A 25,937-nucleotide genomic window follows, 5' to 3' on the forward strand; every position below is an offset into this window, starting at 1 on the left:
TATATATATATATGTATATATATATATATATATATATATATATATATATATTACACTTCCCAATGACAGAGGAAGATATAAAGCCTTTAATCTGAACACCTAGAAGGCAGCAGCCGAGGGATCTCTCTGAGCTTAAGGCCAGCCTGCTGTACACATAACAAGTGCTAGGCTAGCCAAAACTACATTATGAGACTGTCTTAAAAACAAACACAGGCAAACAAAACCCCCTACCCAGGTTTTACTGAATAACTAACGGGCCAGGGAGAAAGGTAGAACCTCGCATGATATGCAAAACAATTTCTGAATGGATTTAGGACAGAGATATTGTAAGAAAACACTGGCTTTCTTATTGGTGGGGTTTGCTAAGAGTCCCTTACCTGCTCCAGTGAGTACCCTGGAAGCTGCTAAGTAAGTAATCATGTTGTAGATCGTGTGAATTTTGTGCTGGAAATCCCTGTAGCTATTCAGGAGCTACCGTGGAGAGCTATTTAAAGACTTGAAAGTGAGACGCACTCTATCAGCATAGGGGCTGATTGCCATGTGCGTTTACAGGTTGATCTCATTTGTGTGCATGGACACACTCATATGTATTCCCATGGTATGGGAACCAGAGACCAGTGTCAGATGCCTTTCTCAATCCGTTCATCTCTCATCGATCTTGGAGTTTACCCATTTAGACTGGCTAGCCAGGGAGACCCCGGAAGTCCTGCGTGCCTCCCTAGAGCTGGGGTTAGAGGCACATGCCACCACCGCCACATTACTAAATTGGTGTGGGCAGAGTACAGGAATGACAGACTAAAGCAACCGAAGAAAAAGTTCACGAACGAATTTGAGTCTATAGACAAATGCAGAGTTACAAGTGCAGGAGGGGTGGGCTTCGAACTGGCAGTGAGAGGATTCTTTATAAGCATGGCTTTGAAGCCTGGCATGGTAGCTCATATCTGAATCCCGGCTCTCAGGGTTAAAGCCTGGCATTTTAGCACTTTGCCTACAGAAGAACCATCTTCCTAGATCCGCTTTTTTGCGGGTGCATGCATGCATACATACATATGTGCATGGGTGCGTGTGTGGGTGTGTGTGTGTGCGTGTGCACACACACTGACAGACACACACACACTGCATAGAACACACAAGCCTGGGATAATTCCACAGGAACACAACAGGTTCAAAAGCTGTTTTCTTTCCTTTGTGCTTTTCTGTTTTCTACATTTTTCTGCAATGAATAATTTATCGTAATGATACAAATAACCTTTTGGTTCTTAATGGGTTAGAACAAATTATGCTTTGAGGTTAAGGAGGGAAAAAATTCCCATACCCGTTATACTTATTAATTAACAATAATTTCTTAATATCACCATACATCCAGGGAATGTTGAGATCTCCAAATTATCTCGTAAATGTCATCGTATATTTTTGGATTTACAGTTTATTTGAGCCAGGCTCCACATAAAATCTGCATGCTGGATTCGCTGTCGGTTATTTGTTAACCTGTAGCTTTTCCTGTCTCTCTTCCCTCTTCTCCGGTTTCTTCGTTGTGGGACGCATCTACTTGTTCTGAGCATTTTCTGCATCCCAATGCTGGTTCCCAGCTGCCCCGTGTACATTTTTGACTGAGCTTCTGGCCTCAGTTTTCCTTATTAGGAAAGAAATTTCCTTATTAGGTAGAAATTGGTACAAAGGTTCGATTTGACCAGGTTTGATATTTCTGGCTACAGCAACCCTGCTGCATCCAGTGATCTGTTCTCCACTAAGAAGCACCTGGTATCTGGTTTCTTGACATGCTGCACTGATCCCAACAGATATTTCTATGGGTTAAAAAGAAAACATGTTTTTATGGCGCTGAAAATAGCTCAGAGGGTAAAGAGTTTGTCATGCAAGCATGAAGATCTGAGTTCGAATCCTTTGAACGTGTGTAGACACTGGATGTGGTAGTGTACCTCTGTAATCTTGCAAGATGGGAAGTGGAGACGGGAGAATTCTGAAAGCTCCTGGGTCTCTCGTTTGGTGGATGAGCAAACAAGAGTGAGCCTGAGCAAACAGGAAGTCCCGCCTCTAAGGAGGCGGAAGGTGAGACTAACACCAAGGCTGGTCTCTGATCTCTAACCCACACCGCGAGGTGCACACGCACACGGCCACCCATGCACATGCACACCCACACATACTTTTTAAATGGTGTTTGTATAGTGATTCGGACACAGCAGTGATCTCTGCTGCTTGAAGTGGTGTCACCTCAGAATGGACGCCCCGGATTCCTGACACTCTTTTTAGAGTAGGCAGGAAAGAGATTGGGTTCTAAGCACCTCAACAAAATCCTGCACCATGCAGCGCTGTTGTGAGCGGGAAGGATGGCTTGGCTTCCGAGATGGAAGGGCGGAAATATTGCTCCAATTTGCTGGCAGCTGGCACCACATTGTGTGCCGTGCGCAAACATTCATCTCCCACCCATAGATCCCGTCTTTGATATTTACCAAAGCGCCGGGGGTCTCTCACTCAATCACAACTTCTGTTGTTATTTGTACAACTATCTAGAGAAGAGCAGACACCTCGAGACCTGGGGAGCCAGTTCATTATTCTGATGACTGCTGCCTTTGCTGGTACTCAGAAGTTCAGGGGACAGATGGGAATGAGGGAAGCCAGATGCCAGCACTATTCCCCTATTGACAAACCCAGCAGGCCCTGGCTGGATCTCTCATTAAGCCAAGAAGAGGCAGAGGCTGGCCCTGGGGAAAGGCAGGTCACCATAACACGGTGGTCATTTTAACTACATCCTGCTTGACCCCTGGTGATCATGCCCAGTAGAATGGTTCAAGGCAGGCCACTGCCACAGGCAGCCAGGACAATGTCCGTGTCATCTACTGGAAGGACAAGAGTTTCTATTGAGTGATGCATACATGCCATGTGCTTTCAGCCTAGCTGTCTACAGAAACAGATGGCTTGGGGGGAATCAAGCAGCCCCAGCCTGGCCTCCCAAGGCTGTTGACGAGTGGACCAGTAGCATCTGAGCGATAAGGAAACAAGCAGATTGCCACAGGAAGGTTAGAATAGCAACTGGTTCCCAGAGACTAGACACACGCTGGGCATAGCGCTAACAGCAAGGGGAAAGAGGCAGCTAACTCAGGGGCTGGCTTCACTTTGCTACCTTTCATGCACCTAATGGCTACCTGCCACTCTAGCAGCGGTTAAAGATGCTACACGCTGGAAATGTGGGCTGCAGGGTGAGAAGGCCTTGTTTGAAATAGGCAACTCTGATGTCATTGGATTGGGGGTCTCTGCTATCCAGGTCTATGACGGCAGTAACAACTCCGCCCGTTTGCTGGGGGTCTTCAGTCGCTCTGAGATGTTGGGGGTGACTTTGAACAGCACATCCAGCAGCCTGTGGCTTGACTTCATCACCGATGCAGAAAACACCAGCAAAGGCTTCGAACTTCAATTCTCTAGTAAGTCTTTCTTGAGTCTGAATAGACTATGAAGTCAGACTTTTCCATTTTATTCAAATGAACTTGTTTGCCCAGTAGACATAAATAATGCATGCTTCTGTGTGTTGGGCAATTAGTAACTAACAAGTGGAGATAGAAAATGCGGTATGCCCATACAATGGAGTATTACTTGGCACCGAAAAGGAAGAAGTGATTCATGCTTTAACATCTATGAAGCTTTAAAACAGTTGTTCACAGCCTGTAATTCTCCACCCCTTTAGGTGTTGAATGACCCTTTTGCAGGGGGTCACACATCAGATATCCTGCATATCAGATATAATGATTGCTAACAGCAGCAAAACTACAGTCATGACGTGGCAATGAGGATAATTTTATGGTTGGGGTTACTACAACATGATTAGCTGATGGGTTGCAGCACTAGGAAGGTTGAAAACCACCAATTTAAACATGACCCTGGGCAAAAGAAATCAGATGTAAAAGCCACACATTTTAAGAACTTCACAGAGCAGATACATAGAGACAGAAGGGGCACTAGCTGCAGGAGTGAGGGGAAAATGCATATAAAATTTCCTGAGATGACAAAATTTGCTCTATAGCTTCACCATTACGTGAGGGCTGTTCACTACTTGAGATTGGCAACTTTTGTTATAATGACTCCCGTAGCCCAGTGGGCCACCTCAGGATTTCCCTCACCTGGGTGCTGCGATGCCTCATGCTGGGATCTTTCCCTGTTTCTGAAGTGGCTCCATGTAAAGGGATTAAATGGAGTCACATTTGAATTCCGTTTCTATTCACTGAAAATGTGAATAGAAATGTGTGAATCTCAGACAATTTAGTTAACCTTCCCAAGTCAAGGCTCTCAATTGCAGAGTGCCCATAATTACACCCACCTGCCAAGACCCCTATGAATAACAAATGAGAAGGCAAGGTCTTTGGAGTCCCACAGAGTAAAGTGGGAGCTCATGGGAGCCTCTCCTCCTCCAGCCCTTTCCACACAACTGCTTGCATGGCGATGTTCTCTTGCTACTGGGTCTCCTCACAGCATCAGTGTGCAGAACGGGAGCCACAGATCCCACTCACTGGATGCTTCACAGCCAAGCGAAGAAGTAGAAAACCCAGCCCCAAGCGTGCACACTATTAAAATCTGCATTTTATTTGCATAAATCTGCAGAGAAATAATCCCTCCACAGAGAACAGAAATAGGGCTGGGTCAGGAGCCTGAGGCTGCCACACCCACAGTGGTATCCAGGGGCACCTCCAGATAAAAACTGGAGGGGAAGAGAGAAGCAGCTTGTCTCTGTTGCCATGGTTACTGTTCTGCCTTTCCCCAGGTTTCGAGCTCATCCGATGTGAGGACCCAGGGACCCCACAGTTCGGCTACAAGGTTCACGATGGAGGTCATTTTGCAGGGAGCTCAGTGACCTTCAGCTGTGACCCTGGCTACAGTCTTCGGGGCAGCGAGGAACTGATGTGTCTGAGTGGTGAACGCAGGACGTGGGATCGACCGCTGCCCACCTGTGTCGGTACGATGCCTCTTGATTTGCTAGGAACTCCTTGATCCTTCCCTGACCGCAGCCTGATCCAGCCCTGGCTTCAACAAGGGCATCCAGGGCCTGGGGCCAGCTCTGCCTGTTAGTGAGCACTGTGGCTTCTCTGTTTCCTCCAATTCACACCTCAGCACACAGGCAGTACAATCCACACCATGATCACATACATGTAGTCTGTGGGATGCAAGCCAAGTCGTGCCCCCAGAGTTGCAGCACAGGCAATGGAGAAGTGGTAAGGGTTTCTGTCTGAATGAAGAGGTGACTTCAGGGTTTCCTGCCACACCAAGATTCAAACGAGTGCCCCCAATTCACCCCAAGTTTCAGTTTCCCTCTAGGTAATATGAATTTGTATCCCCTCTTTTAGCAAAATTCTGGAAGACTAAGGTAATGAGCTAGATCTGATCTGTTGCTTAAAGAACACTGTGGTGTGAGCATGCACCTTCCCTTCCTCAGCCCTGTGGTTCTTGTGAATTGTCAGCAGGCATTGCCCCTGGAGGCTTTGTGCTTGCATCAAAAGACCAGAGACAGTGGTCCAAGGCTGAATGGAACAATATTCAGACTGTTATTATTCTGTTCGTCTGACCTCTTCACTTCCCTGCTGCTCAGAATTCTATGGCCCTACCCACTCTGTTTCCCCTGAACCAGATCTTGCAAGTCAGGCCTCCTGTGCCCAACACCCACAATGCACTTGTGCAGCACAGGTGGATCTGATGAGAACGAAAGAGCCCCTGGGGGAAACCCTGAGCGCCCACCAAACCACACATGCTAGAAAGAGGCAGACAGGGGTCTGGGTCTGTGGAAGCAGAGAAATAAGAGGGAGAAAAAGAAAGTCTACCCTTGCCCCTGGAAAGCCCATGGTCTACCAAAGAGAACAGGAACACGGTTGGATCAATGTTGGGAAGAGTCCTGGTCACAGAACTCTGCTTCAAGTCTTTCAACGAATTGAGAGAGCTCTGCCCTGGGATTAACAGTTCCACTGAGACTCGGGAGGGTAGATAAACTCTCACCATTTGGAAGGTTAGGTGGGCAGGCAGATGGTCTAGCCTGAGCACATACGGGGCCAACTGGATGAACAGCACAGTGAGAAACCTTGGTGACCATGGCTGGTCCTATTTCCCCTGGATAACTACATTGTCACGGGGTCCCCACATGACACACAGAAGGTCAAGACATAGAATTTCAAGCCAGGAAGTAGACAGTAGCAGCCCATAAAACAGTCCTTTTGGTCTTCTTCCTTTGTTACTGAGGTTGAGACAGACTGTAGGCTTAACTCTGCTCTCTTTCATTCATTCGTGTGTGTGTGTGTGTGTGTGTGTGTGTGTGTGTGTGTGTAGATGACATGCATGTGTGTGTATGTGCATATGCACACATAGATGGCATGTATGTGTATGAAGCCAGAGGTCAGCCTCAGTGTCTTTCCTTAGGAGTCATTCACTAATTTTCTGGATGTTTGTTTGTTTGTTTGTTTGTTTGTTTGTTTGTTTGTTTTGTTGAGCAGGGTCTCTCACTGGGAGAGACCAGGGCTGGCCAATCGAGCTAGGCTTGCTGGAGCCAAGGACCTTCCTGTCCTCATTGCTCCAACACTGGAGTTACAGAACTGGGATTTTACCATCTGTGGCCATTCTCTTCATTCCCGTCTTTCTTCATGTTCGAGGCCCTACATGGCTGCTTAGAATTCAGTGACAAGCACTCAGGCCAGTCAGGGAGACACATGCATGAACAGACAGCAGTGTGGTACCACGAGGCAAGCAAAGTAAAGCAAGCAAAACAAACGAGAGACGGTGCCTCCCATATGATGACTGTTAGCTTTGCAGAAGGGAATCCCTGTCAGGCCCCTCTACTGGCCAATGTGTCAGTTACATTGGATTTAGATGACCCAGGCAAACAGGGCTAAGAAGACTCTTATACTTTGGGCCTTATGCCGTGGAAGTCTTCTTCAGTGAGACATCCTCGGCCCCCATTGCAATTAGAAAAGTGAGGCCGTGTGTGTATGTGTGTGTGTGTGTGTGTGTGTGTGTGTGTGTGTGTGTGTATGTGTGTCTGTGTGTGTGTCTGTGTGTGTTTGTGTGTGTGTATATGTGTGTTTGTGTGTGTCTCTGTGTGTGTCTGTATGTGTGTATATGTGTGTCTGTGTGCGTGTGTGTCTGTGTGTGTGTGTGTCTGTATGTGTGTGTACGTGTCTGTGTGCCTGTGTGTGTGTGTGTGTGTGTGTGTGTGTGTGTGTGTGTGTGTGTTTATACACACTATGTTGAGGCTAGAGTTCAGAATGGGCTACTGAAGGGACTGTTACAAGCTTTACATATTCAAGTGTTTCCTTCAATGACAAGGAGAATCCACAGACCATGCCTGGAAGCCAAGGCTCCAGGTCAGGGAGAAAAGGGAAGGCCAGGAAGAGTGGAAGCTCACAGAGTCACTGTTAGTGAATGCTGCAAGCTGGTATACTCCAGTGCTCCTGCCCTCCTGCTAGCCCTTGAACAAAGTGACCCCATAGGGAAGGAAGAGCCTCTGCCCCTGGGAAGATCTCAGGACTCCTGTCTCCAAATACCACTGTCTAAAATGGAAGCCAAGGTCATGGCTGCTGGCCTCCCACTACCCCAGCTTCCGGCTCCCAAGCAGATTGTGGATCACTCTCACTCCCCTCCACGGGTTCATTTACCTCTTGCCTTTCAAGCAAGCAGGGACCACCCACCCCAGCAGCAGCAGCACAGAATGGAGGCTAGAACAAAGGGGTATAGCCTCCTCAACACTTACTGGAGGTAGGTCCCTGCCTCATCCCTTCCTTAGAGGTCCCAGGTGAGCCTCAGGGTCAGAGTGATGCTTGCTGGGTCAGCCCTAGTGCCAGGTGAAGGTCAGTCTCCCCTCTGAGACTTTGGACCCATCATCTCCAGCAGTTAAGCTCCTTGCTTAACCAATCACTCCCTTTCCTAAACAGCTCAGCCTCAAACCTCTTCGCTTTCCCTCATGCTTCCTTGGTTCAGAAACAGTAATTTTCCTGGGAGGCAATAATCTTCTACTCACTGAGCCATGCATCCATTCACTCAGTAAATACTTATTAAACTTCTGTTGTGTGCCCAACACTCTTCCACACACTCAATGTGCAGTCAATGACAAGGTCTCCGTAGCCAAGAGCCCGGTCTGACAAGGGAGACAGACACTATCCTAATGCACCCGCAATATACTCATGTAGTTCACATTGTGTTGTAGCCACAAAGGACTATAATATCCACTCTACCTGGGCCAGGGAGGGCATCACAAAGGTGGCATAGGGAGGGCATTTTCCATGTTGTTTGTTCAAGCAGAAGCTGTCTGGGCTATGGAATTAGTTGGTCAGACTTGGCAGAACCACGGCTCCTTCTAGAGTCAGGGAGGCCAAAGGAAAGACAACCAGAGGGTACAGACTTTGCTCCAGAAGCACGGCACAGTCTTCTCTTTGGAAGTCCCTCAGGTAGCACTGCAGCAGCTGAGAGGTGGGGACGCCCTAGCCCAGACGCTAGCATTGAAGACAAAGTAGGGACAATATGAAAAATGTCTCAGATTTAGGGACGGAGTCTTAGAAGTCGACCTGACTAAAGGAGGCTGCCGCTGAGGGAGCCGCTGGCTCATGGGTTAAGAGACTCGCTCTGATGTGGAGCACAGGTCTCTCCACTGGTTTCCTTGCCTTGAGGTTCAAGTCTCTGTGTCCCTCTAAGCTTCTGCTGTAGCCTGCTCCCTCCTCACCTCTGTCGAGAGTTCATTCACACAGTGCACTTCTCCCAGCAGCAGAATCTGCTCACAGCAGCCTGGCATACATAGTCTTTCAACACCCCACGTTTGCGTAGCTCCCTAGCCCTGCTGTCTGCCACTGCACATCCTCAGCCTGTGCTACCATGTCCCTCCTCTTCTCTCCAATCGCAAGGTCTCCTCCCCCTGTCCTTGCCAGCCTCCCCTGCTACCACCTAATTTCTTTCCACTCTTGCCCCTCCTTCAAGGTACCTTTGAATCCAAACCCTCCCTAACTCTCTGTCCTGCACCAGGGAGGAACTTTGGCCTCTTCCTCCTGAGCACCAGACTCTCTGGGAATGCACGTGTGCCAGGACAAGCAGATGTTGGGTGGTGTCTCCTCCGCTGGCCGTGACCTGGAGAACGACTGGGTCTAGTCAGCCGTGTGCTCCCTGGCAGCTATGCAGGTCCCTCTGCTTCATGGCCAGATGCAAATTCCTTCCTGTTCTACCTCCAGAAGCTCCAAAGAATTTGGTCATAGAACAGGCAGCTAGCCCTCCCCTCGGGGGCTATTTCATTTACAAGTTGATGAGCCCATTGAACGCACACAATTCAGTTGCCTTTGTCCATCCCTGAGCCTGTATCCACTCAGTTTTGAACAGTTCTCCCAAAGGAAAGTCTACTGTCTGTTAGCGGTCACTTCGTAATCACTCCCCTGAGCCTTGGCAAGCACAACACACCTTCCATTTCTCCTATTCTGGATATTTTTGTATTAATGGAATTGTGCCTGGTTTCTTCTACTTAACATCGTCTTTCCCAAATCTACACTGTAGCATGTCCGTACATTCTTACGGATGACTAATCTTCTGTTAGAGACATACACTGAATTCCGTATTTCCTCTCTTCAGCTAATGGACACTGGGTTATCTCCCCTTGTTGACTACTATGAATAACATCGCTAAGAACATTTATATTCAAGCTTTTATGTGAACATATGTCCCCCCATCTTCTGAGAGGAGAGTTACTATACGTCGTATGGCGACTTACGGTTTAACAATTTTAAGAAACTACCTACCAGCTTGCTTCCCAAAATGGCTACATCATTGCCCATTTTTCTACCGGCAATAGGAAGGCTCCCCCACAGCCTCACCCACACTCACCTTATTTATTATCAACACTCGCCTTTCAGTCATAACCATCACGGCAGAAATGGGGTGACTGTGGCTTTGATTCTCAGCTCCATAACAAATGCAAGCGTCTCCTCACTTTCGCATTGGCCGCTCACATTGGCCGTTCACAGATCGTCTTTGGGCGCATGTGCACTAAAATCTTTAGTTTGTAATTGGGTTGTGTGCCATTTATTACTGAGTATTAAGAATTTGTTTCTGGTTCTGCGTACTAGTCTCACCCGGGGAGCTTTTTACATGTTCTGCTTAAGCCCCTGGAACGGGCTAGAGGGACTTGGGGGTCGGTCAGTGACTGCTGGATGCTCAGGCCACCCCACGATACTGTCGCCATTTCTTTCAGCTGAGTGTGGAGGCACAGTGAGAGGAGAGGCGTCAGGGCAGGTGCTGTCGCCTGGATACCCGGCTCCCTACGAACACAATCTCAACTGCATCTGGACCATTGAGGCAGACGCCGGATGCACCATTGGGTAAGTCTCCAGAGCCAACCAGGAAACCCTTGCCACTTGCTGTCAAGGGGAGCTGTCACCAGCATCACTGACAGACTTTCGAGCTGTTGTTGGGACGCTCCTACCTCTGCTGGAGCCCTAGGGGATCAATAGTGGCTGCAGTGACCCTAGGTTTGAATGTGGGACTCAGCCTCAGCCTCAGTCTCAGGGGGGAAATTTCTACCATAGAGCAGCACGGGCCCAGGCTTGGACCTTCACAGCCCAGGTTTGCATCCTGGGGACAGTCCTCAAGGGCCAGTCCCAGTCTGCTTGAGCTGCGTGAGTGAGGCATGTTGCTTTTGTTCCCCTCTGCTTACTCATCTGTAAAATGGGGATGAGAACTGCTCATCTTTCATATTTCAGGGCTGTGGGGAATTAAGTGACAAAAGCCAGCAGTGTCTGGTATTGGTATACTTTCCTCCCAGGACAGCTCCCTTCCCAAATCGACATCTGACTCAGGAACTCCTTAGAGTTGCAGGCCACAAGAGAAGAAAGGAGCATCTCCCTGTGACAGCCATGCAGCCTTTCTAGTGATCCTTCCCAATAGCACTATTGATTACGGTCCATTCGTACGTGAGAAAGTGGCGTGGGCCTAAGCTTTGTAAGCTACAGAAAACTGGGAGAATGCTCCAGATCTTTCCAGATCTTCACGCTGTATCACAGTGCTGGCCAGCGTGAGGCTTGAGCTGTATGGTTCAGAGAAGGTAGAAGGCAAAGTGCAGGTTGGAGTGGCAGTGAGTGTGCTCAGAGGTGCGAAAGGGGGACTGAATGGGAGAGCAGACTGGCTGGAATAGGGGCTAGAATGGGTAAGGGCCAGATGGGATTAAGGTGGGCTGGTTACGGAGAACCTTAAATGCTGATACACAAGAGGAAGACACAGGAAGTCTCAAACAGAGTTTGTCCACCAGGGTTATTAGCAGTACAGAGAGCTCATAGGAAGTCACCACCGTCAAGGAGGATTAGGGATAAAGAGGGAGTCAGAAAAGGCTCCCCGTGACTAGCAGGGGTTTCCGTAGATGTGACTGTGTTACTGAATGCGATATAAACATTCCTATTCCCTGGTATGCACCATTCCCTTAGAATTAAGGAAATAAAGTGCTCACCCTGTCCACGTTTTTGAACTATATCCCGTAACATGCCAGGATGTCATAAAGTGACGGTGCTGCTGGAATGACCGTCCGGATACTCACCAGGCCCTCTGACATCTGATGAGGCCCATTGGCTTGTCAGAGTGACAGTTGAGCACTTCATTCCAGCCTTCAGGGCCACCAGGGCTTCAGCCGACACCCCGTGTTGTTTCTCACCACTTGCCTGCATTGACAGTCCGGAAAGGCTGAGTTGCTGATGACCCCCTAGGTGCGTGCTCACAGCCAAAAGGGTCTGATGAATGAATGAGCAGAAAGGACTGGGATATAAAGGGAGCTGTGCGGTTCCAGACTCTATAAAGGACCCTCGGTAAATAATAACCAAGCTGTGAATGCTGGAGAATGAATGGCTTTACAGCATGCATATGCATGTTTTACAACATGCGTGTGCAAATCAGGACCTCCTGACCTTCCTGAATGGAGCATCATTCATTCATTCATTCATTCATTCATTCCCTCCTGTGACAACTCCGTTACTATGTAGAGGTTCTGCCCTTCCTTTTCAAAAGGGAATTCTGCAGGCAGGCACGGAACAAGGTTATGAGGAAAGGGAATGTGAAAGCAAATCAGGAAGCTCAGAAAGCCATCCTGGAAAAGTTAACACCAGAGCTGGGCCCTCAAAGATGGTGAGAAAGTCGCCAGGTAGCCAAGAAGGAAGGCCAGAGGCAGGGAAGTAGCTTCCCAGCAAAGCAGATATTTCCCCCATATCCATCTCCCCACCCCACCCCCACCCCCACCCCCATCCCTCACAAGAAGGAAGGAGCAGGAGCTAGGAGTGATTCCCAGCCGACGTAAAGTCCCATGATTTGGGGGATGGCAGAGCAAGGGCTACCACAACAGAGGGCCTTGGGCTGTGTGCTTAGGGCATCTTGCCATTTTATGGAGAATGGACTGAAGGGTGAGGCTGTGTTGGGGAGTCCTTGGGGGAGGCTGCCTCCAGGGTTTGCTGGGTGAGGAGACCTGTACCAGGTAGCGACAACTGAGATGAGGAAGAAAGGACCAAATTCAGAGGACGTGTGAGTGCTTCTGCCAACTCACTTCATTCTCAGTGAGTCCAAATGCAATGGTTTCTCATTCCCTGGTTTGGTGTTGCAAGAAACAATACCTAAAACACCCAGAAAGGCTGGGACAGCAGTAACCACTGCTTGAGGGTGCTTGGGATTTTTCCCTTTCATCTTCTTTTTCTTTCCTCTGAAAATCACTCTTTGGCTGAAACAGTCAAAAGTCCACTGGAGACAATGCCGATGCTTGGGCTCTAAATAGTCTGACCAGCACCGTCCAAAGAGAAGGCATAGCCCACATCGGCATCCAGAAGTTGCTCTAGCTCTTCCTTAGGAATTAAGGCTTTGGAGCAGTGGTAGAAGAAGGCAGGAGACATACACAGGCAGCAGATTCAAAGGCAACAGGGAAAACATGAGAAACAAGAGTGGGACTTGAGCAGAGGGAGGACAAGTTCACCGCCGTGAAAAGCCAGCCAGGAAGGGGAGCAGAGGCCGGAGGCTCAGGTCAAAGTCAATACAGTAGACAACCTGTCCAGAACAGAACAAGAAACAGGACGCCATCTGGCTGGGGGGGGGGGGGTTGTGTGCATGCCATGCTCGAGTGTGTGCGTGTGTGTGAACACAGACAAGGGGATACAGAATATGAAGGTAGTAGGACATGCAAGATGGCTCAGTGGGTAAGGACACTTGTTGTCAAGTCTGACATCCCAAGTTCAACCTCCAGGCTTCACATGGTGGAAAAAGAAAACTGATTCTCCCTATATCAGGACTACCTCAGATCGGCCAGTGATATAATCAGTGACCCAGAGGCTTTTTTAGTATTTTAAAGCTTAGGTCTTTTGCTGGGCAGTCTTCTGACTTTCTAAACCTAAGTCATTATGTCCCGCCTCATGGGCAGCCCTGCCTCTCTGCTCTGCCCTGGTCCCACATGTTCACCTCTGGGTCCTCTGGCCAAATCTCCCAGCATCCATCTCTGTCCAGAAGTTCCCTCTTTCACTTCCTGCCCAGATACTAGCCGTCAGATCTTTAGTAGACAATCAGGTACAATTCTAGATTGCCATTGTCAGGTGAGGAGGAACAAATATTTACAAATTGTGAGACCCCCGATGGGTCTTAGAAACAAGACCAAGATCCTGACGCCCCCTTAGCTCTCTGCCGGTACAGAATTAACAACTGAATATACAGAGACACACCTCCACACAGTGTACCCCAACATTCCCCAAGTTACTCCCTGACCTCTGCGAGCATAGCCTGGCACGTGCGTACACATAGACAAGTAAATAAAAACTTACCAAGAATATGAAGATAGCACCAGCCCGCACTCACACAAGCGTCTCACGGCTGTAGTTACCTCCACAGGGACCACTGCTAAATAGGCAGTCACTGAAAAATGCTGCACTGCGAGATGCCAGGAGTGAAAATGGAGGACAGGACATGCCCCACATGGAGTCCGTGTCCAACTCCATCCTCTTGCATTTGTACACATTGCACAGATGTGTGCACTTCTCCTCATTCCCTCTCCTCCTCTCTTCCCTCCTCCCTTGGTCCCTTCTCTTTCCCTCTTTTCTTCCCCGTCTCCCTCAGTCTTTCTCTCTTCCCCCCTCCTCTCTCTGCCCCCTCCCTTTCCCTCTCACCCCTCACCCCCCCAACTCTATCTGCCCTTGAATAAGCAGCAGCTAAGTAAAAAGAACTAATAACTAACTGACCGATCTGAGGGGACCCTTTGTGCTTGAGCCCAGTGTTGGGTTTCTTTTTTTTTTCTTCTCTTGGATATCATTACAGAATTTTTCTATTAAAATAAATAGGAGGCCAGCAGGATAGCTTGGTTTGATAACCTGACTTTGATCTGGGATCCATATGTTAGAAAGAGAGAATCATAAACCACACACACACACACACACACACACACACACAGACACACACATAGACACACACACAAAGACACACACACAGACACACATAGACACACACACACACAGACACACACACACACACAAACACAGACACACACATAGACACACACACACAAAGACACACACACAGACACACATAGACACACACACGCAGACACACACACACATATTTTCTTTTTAACAAAAACAGGAAGCCTTTTTTAAAAAAAAAATTTCAAAATGCCACAGTTACAAAAGTCACAAAGAATAAGTTCAGAGTCCTCACATCTCACTGTGTGATGTTACTCCTCCACACACTCCACTTACAATACCCGCCTGTCCCGTTTCACCTTTAATTCCTTTAAGCCTCATACACAAAGCAAATCCAGCGAGTGTGGTTTCTTAAACAAGTCTGCCTCATTGCCTGCCTTAGTAACTTGCCTTTTCTGTTTTAGCACTTAACCACGGCCATGAACTTATTATGTCAATATTAAGAAATCACCCCCCTGGCTGAAGGCGGCAGAGAAGCCCATTGTGTGCAGAGCCATAATTGACAGAACCGCTCCCCTGTGGATAAAGTGAATAGTTTCAGATTTCTGTTCCAATGAACACTGTGTATATGAATCTTTGAACACATAACCAATTATTTCCTTGAGCTATGTTCTTTGAAGGCACATGTTCACACATGATCTCGAATTTCCCCAGATACCACATCTGCTTTCTGTGCCCTCAGTGACCTGTGGGAAGCCTGGCTTTCCACACAGCATCTCTGAGTGTGCCCATCCTCTACCTCCCAATCGATTACGGCTTCCAGCAGTTTGCGGGTAAAAGGATTTCTCTTTTGTAGGCAGCAGACGCTATCTGGGATCACTTCTAAACACTTCCTCATTCAACTTCCAGTCCAGGAAAATCTAATGATTTTGTTAAAGTCACTAAGTGCTTATATAATTTGCATGATCTGAATCTGGAGTGTGTATGTGTGTGAGTGTGTGTGTGTGAGTATGTGTGTGAGTGTGTGTGTGAGTGTGTGTGAGTGTGTGTGTGAGTGTGTATGTGTGTGTGAGTGTGTGTGTGAGGGTGTGTGAGTGTGTGTGTGTGTGAGTATGTGTGTGAGTGTGTATGTGTGTGTGAGTGTGTGTGTGTGTGTGTGTGTGTGTGTGTGTGTGTTCCCAAGGTTATGACTGGGCATGCTCATGCACATGTGTGCACTATGTGTAGAAGCCAGATGTCAACACAGGGGATCTTCCTTGGTTGCTCTTTACTGAAATCTCTGAGATGAGCTCTCTCCCTGAATCTAGAGCTGAGCCCACCTGCAGACTAACCTGGCTGTCCATCCAGGTCTGGGGGACCTTGCTCTGCCTCCCCAGCATGGTGTCACAGAAGTGTACTGCAGCCTAAGGCTTTTTATGTGGGTTCCAGGGACCTGAGCTTAGGTCCTCACTGTCCTGAAGCAAACACTTTACCTACTGAACCATTGGCCTAGCCTCCTATGTTTTGATTTCCACTGCATTTGTGCCCTTTTGACTTTCCAGCTCTCTGTTTTGTTCATCTTCCCAAATGCTTAAGATATGAGAAGGCTCCAAGCTCTGTCGTTCCCTCATATCCCATACAGCTTGCTTTCTTCAAACAAAAGCCATGCTTCTCCACTGAGCTCTTTCCGTTTTGACTTTCCCATCCTTGACTGATCTGACATAATTGGCTCTGTTTTTCTTCTACCATTGAAAGTTTCTTGGATCTGTTTCTTTTTTTTTTGTTTGTTTGTTTGTTTTTTTTTTTTTTCGGAGCTGGGGACTGAACCCAGGGCCTTGCGCTTCCTAGGCAAGCGCTCTACCACTGAGCTAAATCCCCAACCCCTTGGATCTGTTTCCAGTGGTCACCACCCCGTCTCCCCATCCCCACCCCCTGTCTCCCCATCCCCACCCCCTGTCTTCCCATCCCCATCCCCTGTCTCCCCATTCCCACCCCCTCCCTCCATTCTCAACCCCCCTCTCCATCTCCACCCCCTCCATCCCCAACCCCTCCCTATCACTATCCTCTCTCCCCATCACCACCCCCTCTCTCCATCCCCACCTGCCCCCATCCCCTCTCTCCCATCACCACCCCCTCTCCCCATCAACACCCCCTTCCCACCACCACCCCTCTCTACCCCACCACCTCCTCTCTTCCCCCCATTCCCATCCCCATCCCCTCTGTGCATCCTGGAAACCTTGTTATTGTTTCCACTTCAAGCCTTTTGCTTTCCAACTGCTCTTGACAGCCTGTGTTTGTTTTTATCAACATGCCATCATCTGCATTCTCTGAGGACTCTACTTTTGTTTTGTTATATGAGGTCGCTTGTTTTCCAGCATCGACCTCATGTTGCGGTTGGGCCGTTCAGCCTGATTATTCAACTGGATTCTTGATGTCCCCCAAGTTTCATTGATCATGTCGTTTTGAGTCATAGCTAGAAGCTGGACTCACTCAGGCACAGGCGACCTGTGTGCTTATTAGCTGCTCAGCTCGCAGTCTCTTCAAACACTGTCTTTCTCTGATCTCCTGTGGAAGGGTGATTAGGGGTACTGTCTCCCGGGGTGGGTTAAGGGAGTTAATGTGTACAAATCACTTAGAATGGTAGCTATCCAGAAGTGGAATGGAGTATTGTCAGTTTTACCTGGACAGTGCACCCCCTAAGCACTGCAGGCTGTAAGTCCCCTCCTGAAGGTCACAGGGTCCGGCTGTGAAGTGGCTGCAGCTTCTGGGAGCACAGACAGAAGAAGCCTTTCAGGGCCACCTGACCTCACCCGGCTGAGGTAGTGGGTGTGTCCAGAGGGACCTGTTTCCAGGGTCAGCCCAAAACCTGAACAAGAGTAACCTCTTCAGAAAACTCCAAGAGGGGCAGCCGGGTACCTGTATGAACCTAGCCGAGCCCCCAGCCCCACTCTAGGTGTAGACAGGCTGGAGAGTTGGTACTTCTGGCATGCTTAGCAGGGTAGGGCGGCAGATTAACCTTTCCTTTGGATACAGAGACCTCCATATCCTCTAGTGCGTGCTCTTTCCTGGTACCCAAGAGTTCCACCAAGGCCCAAGAGTCCGTGCAGGGGTAGGACATGACTCCCTCAATGCTGTTCCACCTGGTAAAGACGCAGGGAACATGGGGTTCACCCCATAAAGTTCCTGCCTCCTCTCAATCTCCAGGGTAGGGCCAGAGTTTTCCCTCTTATTATCTGATGAGACAGTTCGGAGAGAAAACAAAAGGTGACAAAGGCTTAGGCACATGGCTCTGACCCTCTATTCCCTATCAAGCATCTGCAACATGCCAGACTCCAGACCTGTGTCTGTCAGTCCTGTCTTCCAGAGGAGCTGGAGGCCCACACAGCTCTCCAGCCTTTGTCTCTCCAGCCATTGCTCTTTCCAAGGTCCTTCTGACCCTCACCCAGGACCATAAAGAGTAGACTGAAGGCCCGCCCCAGCTTCAGAGGCCACAGTCAAACAGCTGGTGGCTGCCACTAGCCCAGACCACAGAGGATGCAGGGACAGAAGACAGAGAGGGCAGAGGGAGATCTTTCCAACTGGGGGAGGGTAGCAAAGGCCCAATCCAGGAACAAAGTTCACCGTGCTGGAATTGCATGGTGGGTGGGTATAGCAGGAGGAAAGGGCTCAGCGGGGTCCTGAGACCAGGAGAATCCTGAGTCCATTCTCAGCATAACAGGAACTGCTGGAACATTTTGAAGAAAGCAACAATATTCAGTTTAGCTAAAAAAAAAAAAAAAAAAAAAAAAGATGAGCATTTTCCCAGTGCCACCACCGTGCCAGTCATCGAGAGTATTAAAGTATAAAGAAGACGATCCCTTCAAGGTCTCAGAGAGAAATTATATCTATTAGGAATGGAAATAGAAAAACTGACTAAAGCAGGCTTTGCAGATGGGAGTTCTTTTTTTTTTCTCCTAAACAAGAATCTTAAGGTCCCATCCAGACCTGGCCCACCTATCCTTGACCTCGCCTACTGCCAGGCCGTTCCGAGGTTTTCAGTCTCGTGATTATCTGGCCAGCTGCTCCAGCTCTGGGTATATTATCTGTGTTCCATTCTAGAAGAAAAGAAAGGGAAGGGCCTGGAAGTCTCTGCTAGTTTGTGTGTTTACCTGGGAAGACCCAATACCCTTAAAGACACCTTCCTATAGCTCACGGCGGATGGATACAGGACTCAGGAAGATCAAAGGTAGAAACTCAGGCTAGTAATTAGTGGGGAAAGCAGAGAAGGGCTTAGTATGACCATTTGGCAATCCTGCTTACATCCATACTACAGAACTGGCTGGAGAAAAAGGAGAAACCAAGGTTGTTTTGTCTTTACAGTCTCCAGAGCAGAGGCAGAGGAGAGGCTCGGAACCAGTACAAATCAGCCAAGATTCCAGCCTAATGTGATACTATAGACTGTGGGCCTGTCTGGGTCATGCTTCTAGGTGTCACTTGCAAGCGAGGAGTTAAGAAACAAACCACTCTTCTTTTTTTTTCTTTTTTTCGGAGCTGGGGACCGAACCCAGGGCCTTGCGCTTGCTAGGCAAGCGCTCTACCACTGAGCTAAATCCCCAACCCCCAAACCACTCTTCTTAACTGTACTTAAAAGAGCAGAGGGAGTGTGGCTGGCGAGACAGGTCAGTGGATAATGAGCCTGCTGCACGAGTGTGAAGACTTCAATCGGGACCCCGAGAACTCATATAAAACACAGATTCAGCAGTGAACATCAGTCATGGTAATTCTGGCCAGTGCTAGGGAACAGTGGATCTCTGAAGTTCATTGGCCAGCTGATCTAATGGAATTGGTAGGTTGCAGGTTCAGTGAGAGATCCTTGGCCTCTATACTCATACATGTGCCCATGGACACATGCATGTCCATGTGTACTCTTTCATACATGCATGCGCACACACATACACACACACACATGTGCACATATGCACATATGCACATGTGCACCTTCACACACCAACACAAATATATGCCTAGATCGTACACACATCAACTATCGTAGGTTGTTTACTGTGAAGGCTGTAGGCAGGACCTCCAAGGCTTACAAAATAGAAGAAAGCATGGATTCACATAGCCATCCTTAAAGAGCTCATGGTCTGAAGTGAGAAGGTGACCTCACTGCTTTGGGAATATCAGTGGTAAAAACTCAGGATAGAAATTGATCAGGAGACCAGAAAAGAGCCCAGTATGACCATTTCGCAATTGTGGCTATATTCAGAGGAGAGTTTCTTGCATACAGGTACAGTTGGGACAGGTAGCTCTAGATGGATAGAGGACTATATCGTGCAGCCGCAGGAAAGCACAGACGATGGCCCTTTATAGGTGTGCCCTCCCTGCAGGGGTCTGGGACCCATGGAATATGGGGACCTTCTTGCTGTTGGACATTGATTCTTTGCCTAATACTCATATAACTACGATCCTCTTATTTGGGCCATCAAGAAGCTCTTTGTCGGTTTTAACCTGTAGGACTTCTTTGTGACAAAGGTAAAGGTAAGCTGAGAGCCTCACTTTTAGCTGTTGGCCACCCAGCAGCAGGGCTGCCAAGAGAAGGTTCTGGGGAACCGGCTTCCCTGCTCAGTGGAACTTGTCTTCCTGGGAGGATGCCAGACCAGACAAAATACCTGGCTGTGCCTGCAGCCCAGGTCCCCTGCTGCACTCTCAGATCTGCCCTAGTGCAGAGCTGTTCTCCACAGCGGTCAGCCAGCAAGTGGGCAGCTGGCCCGGAGGAGGCAGAAGGCACTGGAAGCAAGGCATGTGTTCACAGATCTTGCCAGGAATAGTGGCCTCAGGTTCAGCGGCTTCCAGAAGGTTTCTTTTCAAAGAGCAACGGTGAGTTAAACTTTAAACGGAGAAGGTCCGTGTCGCCGCACAGTGAGAGTAACTACCTGAAGGAACCACACAGATAAGCACACCCAGCAGGCACCTCTTTTCAGCCTTAAGTTGGCATTGAGTCAGGAAATGGCCAAAAAGAGCTGGAAGTTGTTCTGAAGGGAAAGAGGTAGAGAGCCTGGTTGGTGTTAATGTGGCTTTAATATATAAATATTCTAAATGCAGCTTGAAGAGCAGCAGTGTGCACTGGCGATTTCATTTCCATGGATTGCCTCTAGAGAAAGAAACACAAACTACTTCAAATTATCCAAGTATGATAAACCAGCCAAGCCACCCTGAGTAGCTGAATTAGCCGGAACACACCCTGTTCTGGGCTGCCAGCCTATGATCCCAGGCGTGAATTCTAACGTCTCTCAGGGGAATTAGCACCACCTGCCTTCTTGGCTGGCACACTGGACCCGTAGCCGATCTCTCCCTTCAAAACGACAGATTAAAAAATAATAATGCACAAATGAGACACACGCACGGGATGTTTTGTAAAGAATAGCATGCACTGGAAAAGTAACCGTTTTTCTAAAGAAACAGGACCATTTTTTTAAATAAAGTTTTTTTTGTTAGTTTTTTTTTTAATACTCCAGGTGACAGGAAGGAATATAAAAAAACCAAGACTGGGGTTATAGCTCAGTAGCAAAACACTTGCCTGGTGTTGCAGTCGCCGTGATGAAACGCTCTGCTAAAGTGCAACTTGGGGAGGGAAGGGTTTACTTGGCTTACACTTCCAGGTCACAGCTTAGCACTAAAGGAAATCAGGGCAGAAATTTAAGGCAAGAAACTGTTTTCTGGATTGCTCTCTAGCTCACTCACGAGCTTCTGTTTAATTAGCTTTGTTTTATAGCTCAGGACTCCCTGCCTAGGGATGGTGCCAGCCACGATGGGCTGAGCCCTCCCGCATCAATTAATAACCAAGGCAGATGCCTATAGACACGCCTGCAGGCCAGTGTGATCTAGGCAAGCCTTCAGTCCATCCAGGCTTTCCTCTCAGATGGCTCTAGGCTGTGTCGCGTTAATAATTCATGCTAACTAGGGTACTTAGCCCTTGATTCCACCCCAGGGTGTCAAAAAAATAAAAACAGAATAGACAGCGGGTATTCTAACGGACCCTGCGCTCACCTGTGTCGTTCCATTATAAGATGTGGAGACGGCCAGGTTAATGGAGGAGAGGAGCTCCTGAGAGAGAAGAGAAGCCATGGCGGCCAATCAGGGAGGTGAAGAAAATAGTGACATCATCACAATGAAGACCCACAGTGGCAGCAGTTGCCCTGCAAGAAATAAAAAGCAACCACACAGGAGATGAGCCAGAGAGTCTGAGGCTGACAGGGAACACGTGACGGAGACAGAGTTCTGAAAGAAAAGTAGCCAAGCGTGACACCGAGTGCCAGCCACAAGCTGCACAGACGAAGGACAACGGGTAACAAATACTTGTGACTCGCAGTTCTGGAAGCCGAGCAGTCCACTAGCAAGTCCCTCACAGCAAACAACGCAGAGAGGGTTCCTGATCCAAAGTCACTTGGCACATAAGAGGGAAACCTGGGCTAAAAGTCTACATCAAAAACGAAAATCTAGTCACCGGCCTATAAGACCACAGCCCTTCTTCAGGGTCCTGAAGCCCACCCAGTTCCACTCCCCAGTTTCTGAAGAGAATTGAATTCCAATGGACCCCAAGAACCAAAGCCTCAAAGCTAGCGTCCAACAGCCCTGCTGGCTTGGAGCCTCCACCTCTCTACCCAGCATTGGCTCTTTGAATAGCATGATGCTCTAATTCCAGAGTCCTCTGTCACTATCTCGGCGGCATAGCAGTGACTCTGCTCTGAGACGGCTCAGAGGCGGGATGTTCCGTAGAACAAGCGTGATTCACTCCTGTTCATTTTCCGTGTCCCCCAGGATGGGTTAAGCTGCATTCTCATCTGGGGACTGAGTGATTCCCCAGCCCTCCTACCAGCAGCTGTTCAGGAACATGACACTCCCCTCCGAAGTAAGGATCCATGCTCTCACTGTGCAAACCAGTGCCCGGCAACCTGAGGTCTTCAGTTTCCCTTCAGCCTCAGAGCACTGAGGAGATCCAGAAGGATTTGCATGGAAACTCCCCCGAGAGTAAGAGAGGGGATTCTGCACTAACAGTCCAGAGCCCTCCTGGCTGTTTAGACGCAGGCCGTAGTAGAGCATAGAGATCAGAAGCAGATGGGGTCAGATGTCTGGTCTGGAAAACCTCCCCGGCCCTCAAAGAGGGTGGCGGGGAATGAGAGTACCTGGGCCCGGGTAGGCAACTGGCTTGTCTTCCCTTCATGCATCTGTATAAACTGCACTCTCATCCCTGACCACCTCTCTGTCCGTCTTATTTCTTCCTCTAAGACTGCTTCAGAGACACCCTGAAGCTCGCCGTCCATCTGTGAGCTAGAAGGTGAGGTTAAGGAAAGGGCTTAGCAGACCTGGCTCAGGAAGACCTGGTTTCCATGTGGGTTCCTCATCCTTCCTTGCTGGCTGGTCAGTCAGACCCTTTAGAACTTCACTTCCAAATCTTTGCAAAGTGACAGAAATGAGGCCCTAACCCACCAGATTTCCATGAGGCTATTGGAAACACCGACAGGGCAATCCAGCACATAAGGAGATGGTCTGCAAAGGCTTAGCACTCTCTCCGTGTGTCATTTTAACAGCACCTTGTGTGTGGCATTCTTTCGGGACCAATCCGCCACACACTTTACTGTGTTTTGCGGTGTCTCCCTCAGTGAGCAGCAAGTTCCGGGGCGGAGTCAGCTCCGCGAACCCTGAGATCTCCGAAGGAAGACAGTTACGCACACCACACTTCATCCCTCTTCCTGAGAGATGGCCCATGGCCCAAACAAGCAAGCATGTATGTGGATGGGCACGACACCCATCGAGAGAGAGAGAGGTGCCGTCTCATCCCAATACCTCCTCACCTGGGGTCACAGTACGGATGTGGTCTTCAAACCAATTCCCGTCCACTAAGAGCGAACAGATGGGCCTCACTCTCACCTGCAGGGGGCAGTCCAGATAGGCTAAGTTTGGGGGCCTGAGCTGATCTCCATTGATCAGAAGCTCCATAGGCACCTATAGACTTTGATCTCCTTAAGATGAAGGAAATCTTCACTAAGAGCATAACTTGGCAAAATCAGTCTTTTTTCCTGGCTTTGTTCAAGCCCCATCATAAGAAGGGTCGCTGCTGGCCCCCAGCTAAGGCCCCTGTCTCTATTCTTTCCTATATCTACCTGTTCTCACCAGTATGGCAAAAATGACCCTAAAATACAAACCAGACCCACTCAGGCCTCAGCTTAGAATCCTTCAGAACCTTCCCTTAGCCAGTAGAATAAAATCTAAACTTCTTCCCCAACCCACAGTGTCCCAGCCAGCCTGGCCCCTGCCTGCCACCCCACAGCCATGCCGACCTTTCGGTTGCCCAGACGCCCGGGGCAGCTTCCCATTTGGGGCCTTTGCACATGCTGCCCTTTATCCGCAGGACGCTGCCTGCCACCTCTTAACCCAGCCTGCTCCGAGGTGGCCAGCTCCCTCTGAGTCTGCCATCTTGCTTAAATGTCACCCGTTGGAGAGGTCCTACACGTGCTCTGTTCTAAGGAGGTTACCCTGTCTCGGCGACTCCTGTCACTTCTCCCACCAGCGTCTGTCACCCCTGCGGGCTGGTGTGTGCAGGAGTGTTTGCATCTCCAGCAACTGTTGGAAAATGGCATCCCGCATTTGGAATCTGACGTTCTATCCATTTAGTTGTGCATTTAGAGGACTCCCCAGTCCCTCCTCTGTTCCTCCTCCTCCTGCTCCTCCTGCCCCTCCCCTTCCTCTCAGCCTCACAGATATGAAACTTTCGGCTATGTGTGATCATCAGATTAGCTAGGCTGAACAAAGCAAACATGGCCTTGGTCCTCATGTATGCTACTAATTAAGGCTAGGTCTTCTCTGGCCATGCCAGGCCCTCCGCCATAACTGCCTCCTCCAGGACATGGGGGCAGTGTCAAAGGATATGAATGACAACATCTGGCCTGAGAGATAATACTGTGGTAACTCCAGTTCACGTCCTACTCACCCTTCGTCTAGACTATGAGATTAAAGCGAGCTCTGATTTATAATCAAGTTGAAACCTCATAAACTTAGAGAGATTGCTGAGAAGCGGATCCAAGAAGTATGCAAAGAAGACAACTAGCAAAGGAGCAGCAGAACCGAGTTATCTGTCTGTTCACACCTGGGGACCTTAGTCAAGAAGACGTTTGTCCTCTGTAACATAATCAGTGTAGCCGTTTCCAATAGAAATCCCACTGGCATTGGTTTTGGAGCTTGGTACCGTAGAGTTGATCTGACAGAGTAAGTTGGAGACGGAACCTGAGCACACTGGGGCAGGGGGTTGAGGGGGACCTCTCTGTGTTAGGATACCAAAATATGAGGGGAACTGCAAGGGAAAATAGTACAATTTGGAGTTTTTTCAGCATGCTCTTGCTTTCTTTTCTTCTTCTTTTTAAAGGAATCTCTTTTTTATTGTGCGAGCGTGCCGTCCATGCGTACAATGTATTTTGATCAAATTCTCCCTGTTCCCTCCCTTCCGGTTCTGCACCTCCTGACATTGCTTCTCCTTCCCAACTTCCTGTGCTGAGTTGTCATTGTTGTTGTTGTTGTAGTTTTGTTGTTGTTTTGTTGTTTTGTTGTTGTTGTTTTGTTGTTGTTGTTGTTTTAATCGACTTAGTTCACTTAGCAGTGCTTATGTATGAAAGTTGGCTGCTGCTCCTCAACTAGGGGTCGGTCTTCATGAGCGCCCCATCCATGGCCAAGCCCTGTACAGGTCTTGGACACAGACTCATGGCTCCTGTGAGTTCATACGTGCAGGGGCACACTCATCCTCAGCAAAGAGTGTCCCTGACACTTGTGGCTCTTACTGTCACCCCAAGAGGTTTAAGCATTTTCAAAAAGAAAAGTAAAGTGTTACATTTATTTATTTTTGTTTGCATAGCTGCACGTGTGCTGCGGCATGCATGCAGAGACACCTTACAGGGATTGGCTCTCTCTCTACCCTCAAACTCGGGGATTGAACCCAGGTCCTCAGGTTTGGCAGCAAGCGCCCTGACCCACTGAGCATCTTGCCAGTCCTGTGACCAGGATTTTTAAATCGTGGTAGAAAAGTCGAGGCCCTGTATACTTACTGGAAAAGATAAGTGTGTTCAAGTTACTTCTTACTGCAATGGGTTCCATAAACAAAATTTAAAGTGAGAAAAGGTACCAGCCACTAGCACATAATACTAGCATCGAAAAATATAATCCCACAACAGGAACCAATTTAGGTAGAAGTAACAAAGAGCTTGGTGGGCAAACAGAATTTTTAACGATAAGTAGCCCAATTAAGAAGATGGATAAAGAATATGAAGAGATAAAAATGTCCCAGAACTGTGTGTGCAGAGTTTCAACGTTATGTAAAACACTAAATTATCTAAATTCAAAATACCAGTGAGGTTCCATTTTCGTCTAGCAGATGGGAGGGTATTTTAATGCAGAATATATTTGCGACACTATAATAGCTGGTGTGTTGAAGAGGGGGAGTTTTCAGAGAATAGTACGGTCCGATGCTGTTTGGAGGGAACTGAGAATGATGGAGTCACAGGAGAGGATAATTTTACAACCTTCATTAGAGGGAAAACTTAGATA

The 25,937-nt window shown here is 48.5% G+C and overlaps 1 protein-coding gene across 7 annotated transcripts in view; it reads left to right on the plus strand.

Moving 5' to 3' along the window:
• The window catches only part of Csmd2 (CUB and Sushi multiple domains 2), a 569,993-nt gene that overhangs the window by 416,378 nt on the left and 127,678 nt on the right, over window positions 1–25,937 (plus strand). For all 7 annotated transcript variants that reach the window (XR_010066645.1, XR_010066640.1, XR_010066641.1 and 4 more), the window contains 3 exons: window positions 3,281–3,437; window positions 4,769–4,960; window positions 10,211–10,337. Coding sequence is in view for 1 of the 7 variants with exons in the window: in XM_063288624.1 (XP_063144694.1) it covers window positions 3,281–3,437; window positions 4,769–4,960; window positions 10,211–10,337 (476 nt within the window). In the remaining 6 variants the exon portion in view is untranslated. The remainder of the gene's footprint in view (window positions 1–3,280; window positions 3,438–4,768; window positions 4,961–10,210; window positions 10,338–25,937) is intronic.

The sequence above is a fragment of the Rattus norvegicus genome, chromosome 5, assembly GCF_036323735.1.
Source record: "Rattus norvegicus strain BN/NHsdMcwi chromosome 5, GRCr8, whole genome shotgun sequence".
In the NCBI taxonomy this organism is placed as follows: Eukaryota; Metazoa; Chordata; class Mammalia; order Rodentia; family Muridae; genus Rattus; species Rattus norvegicus.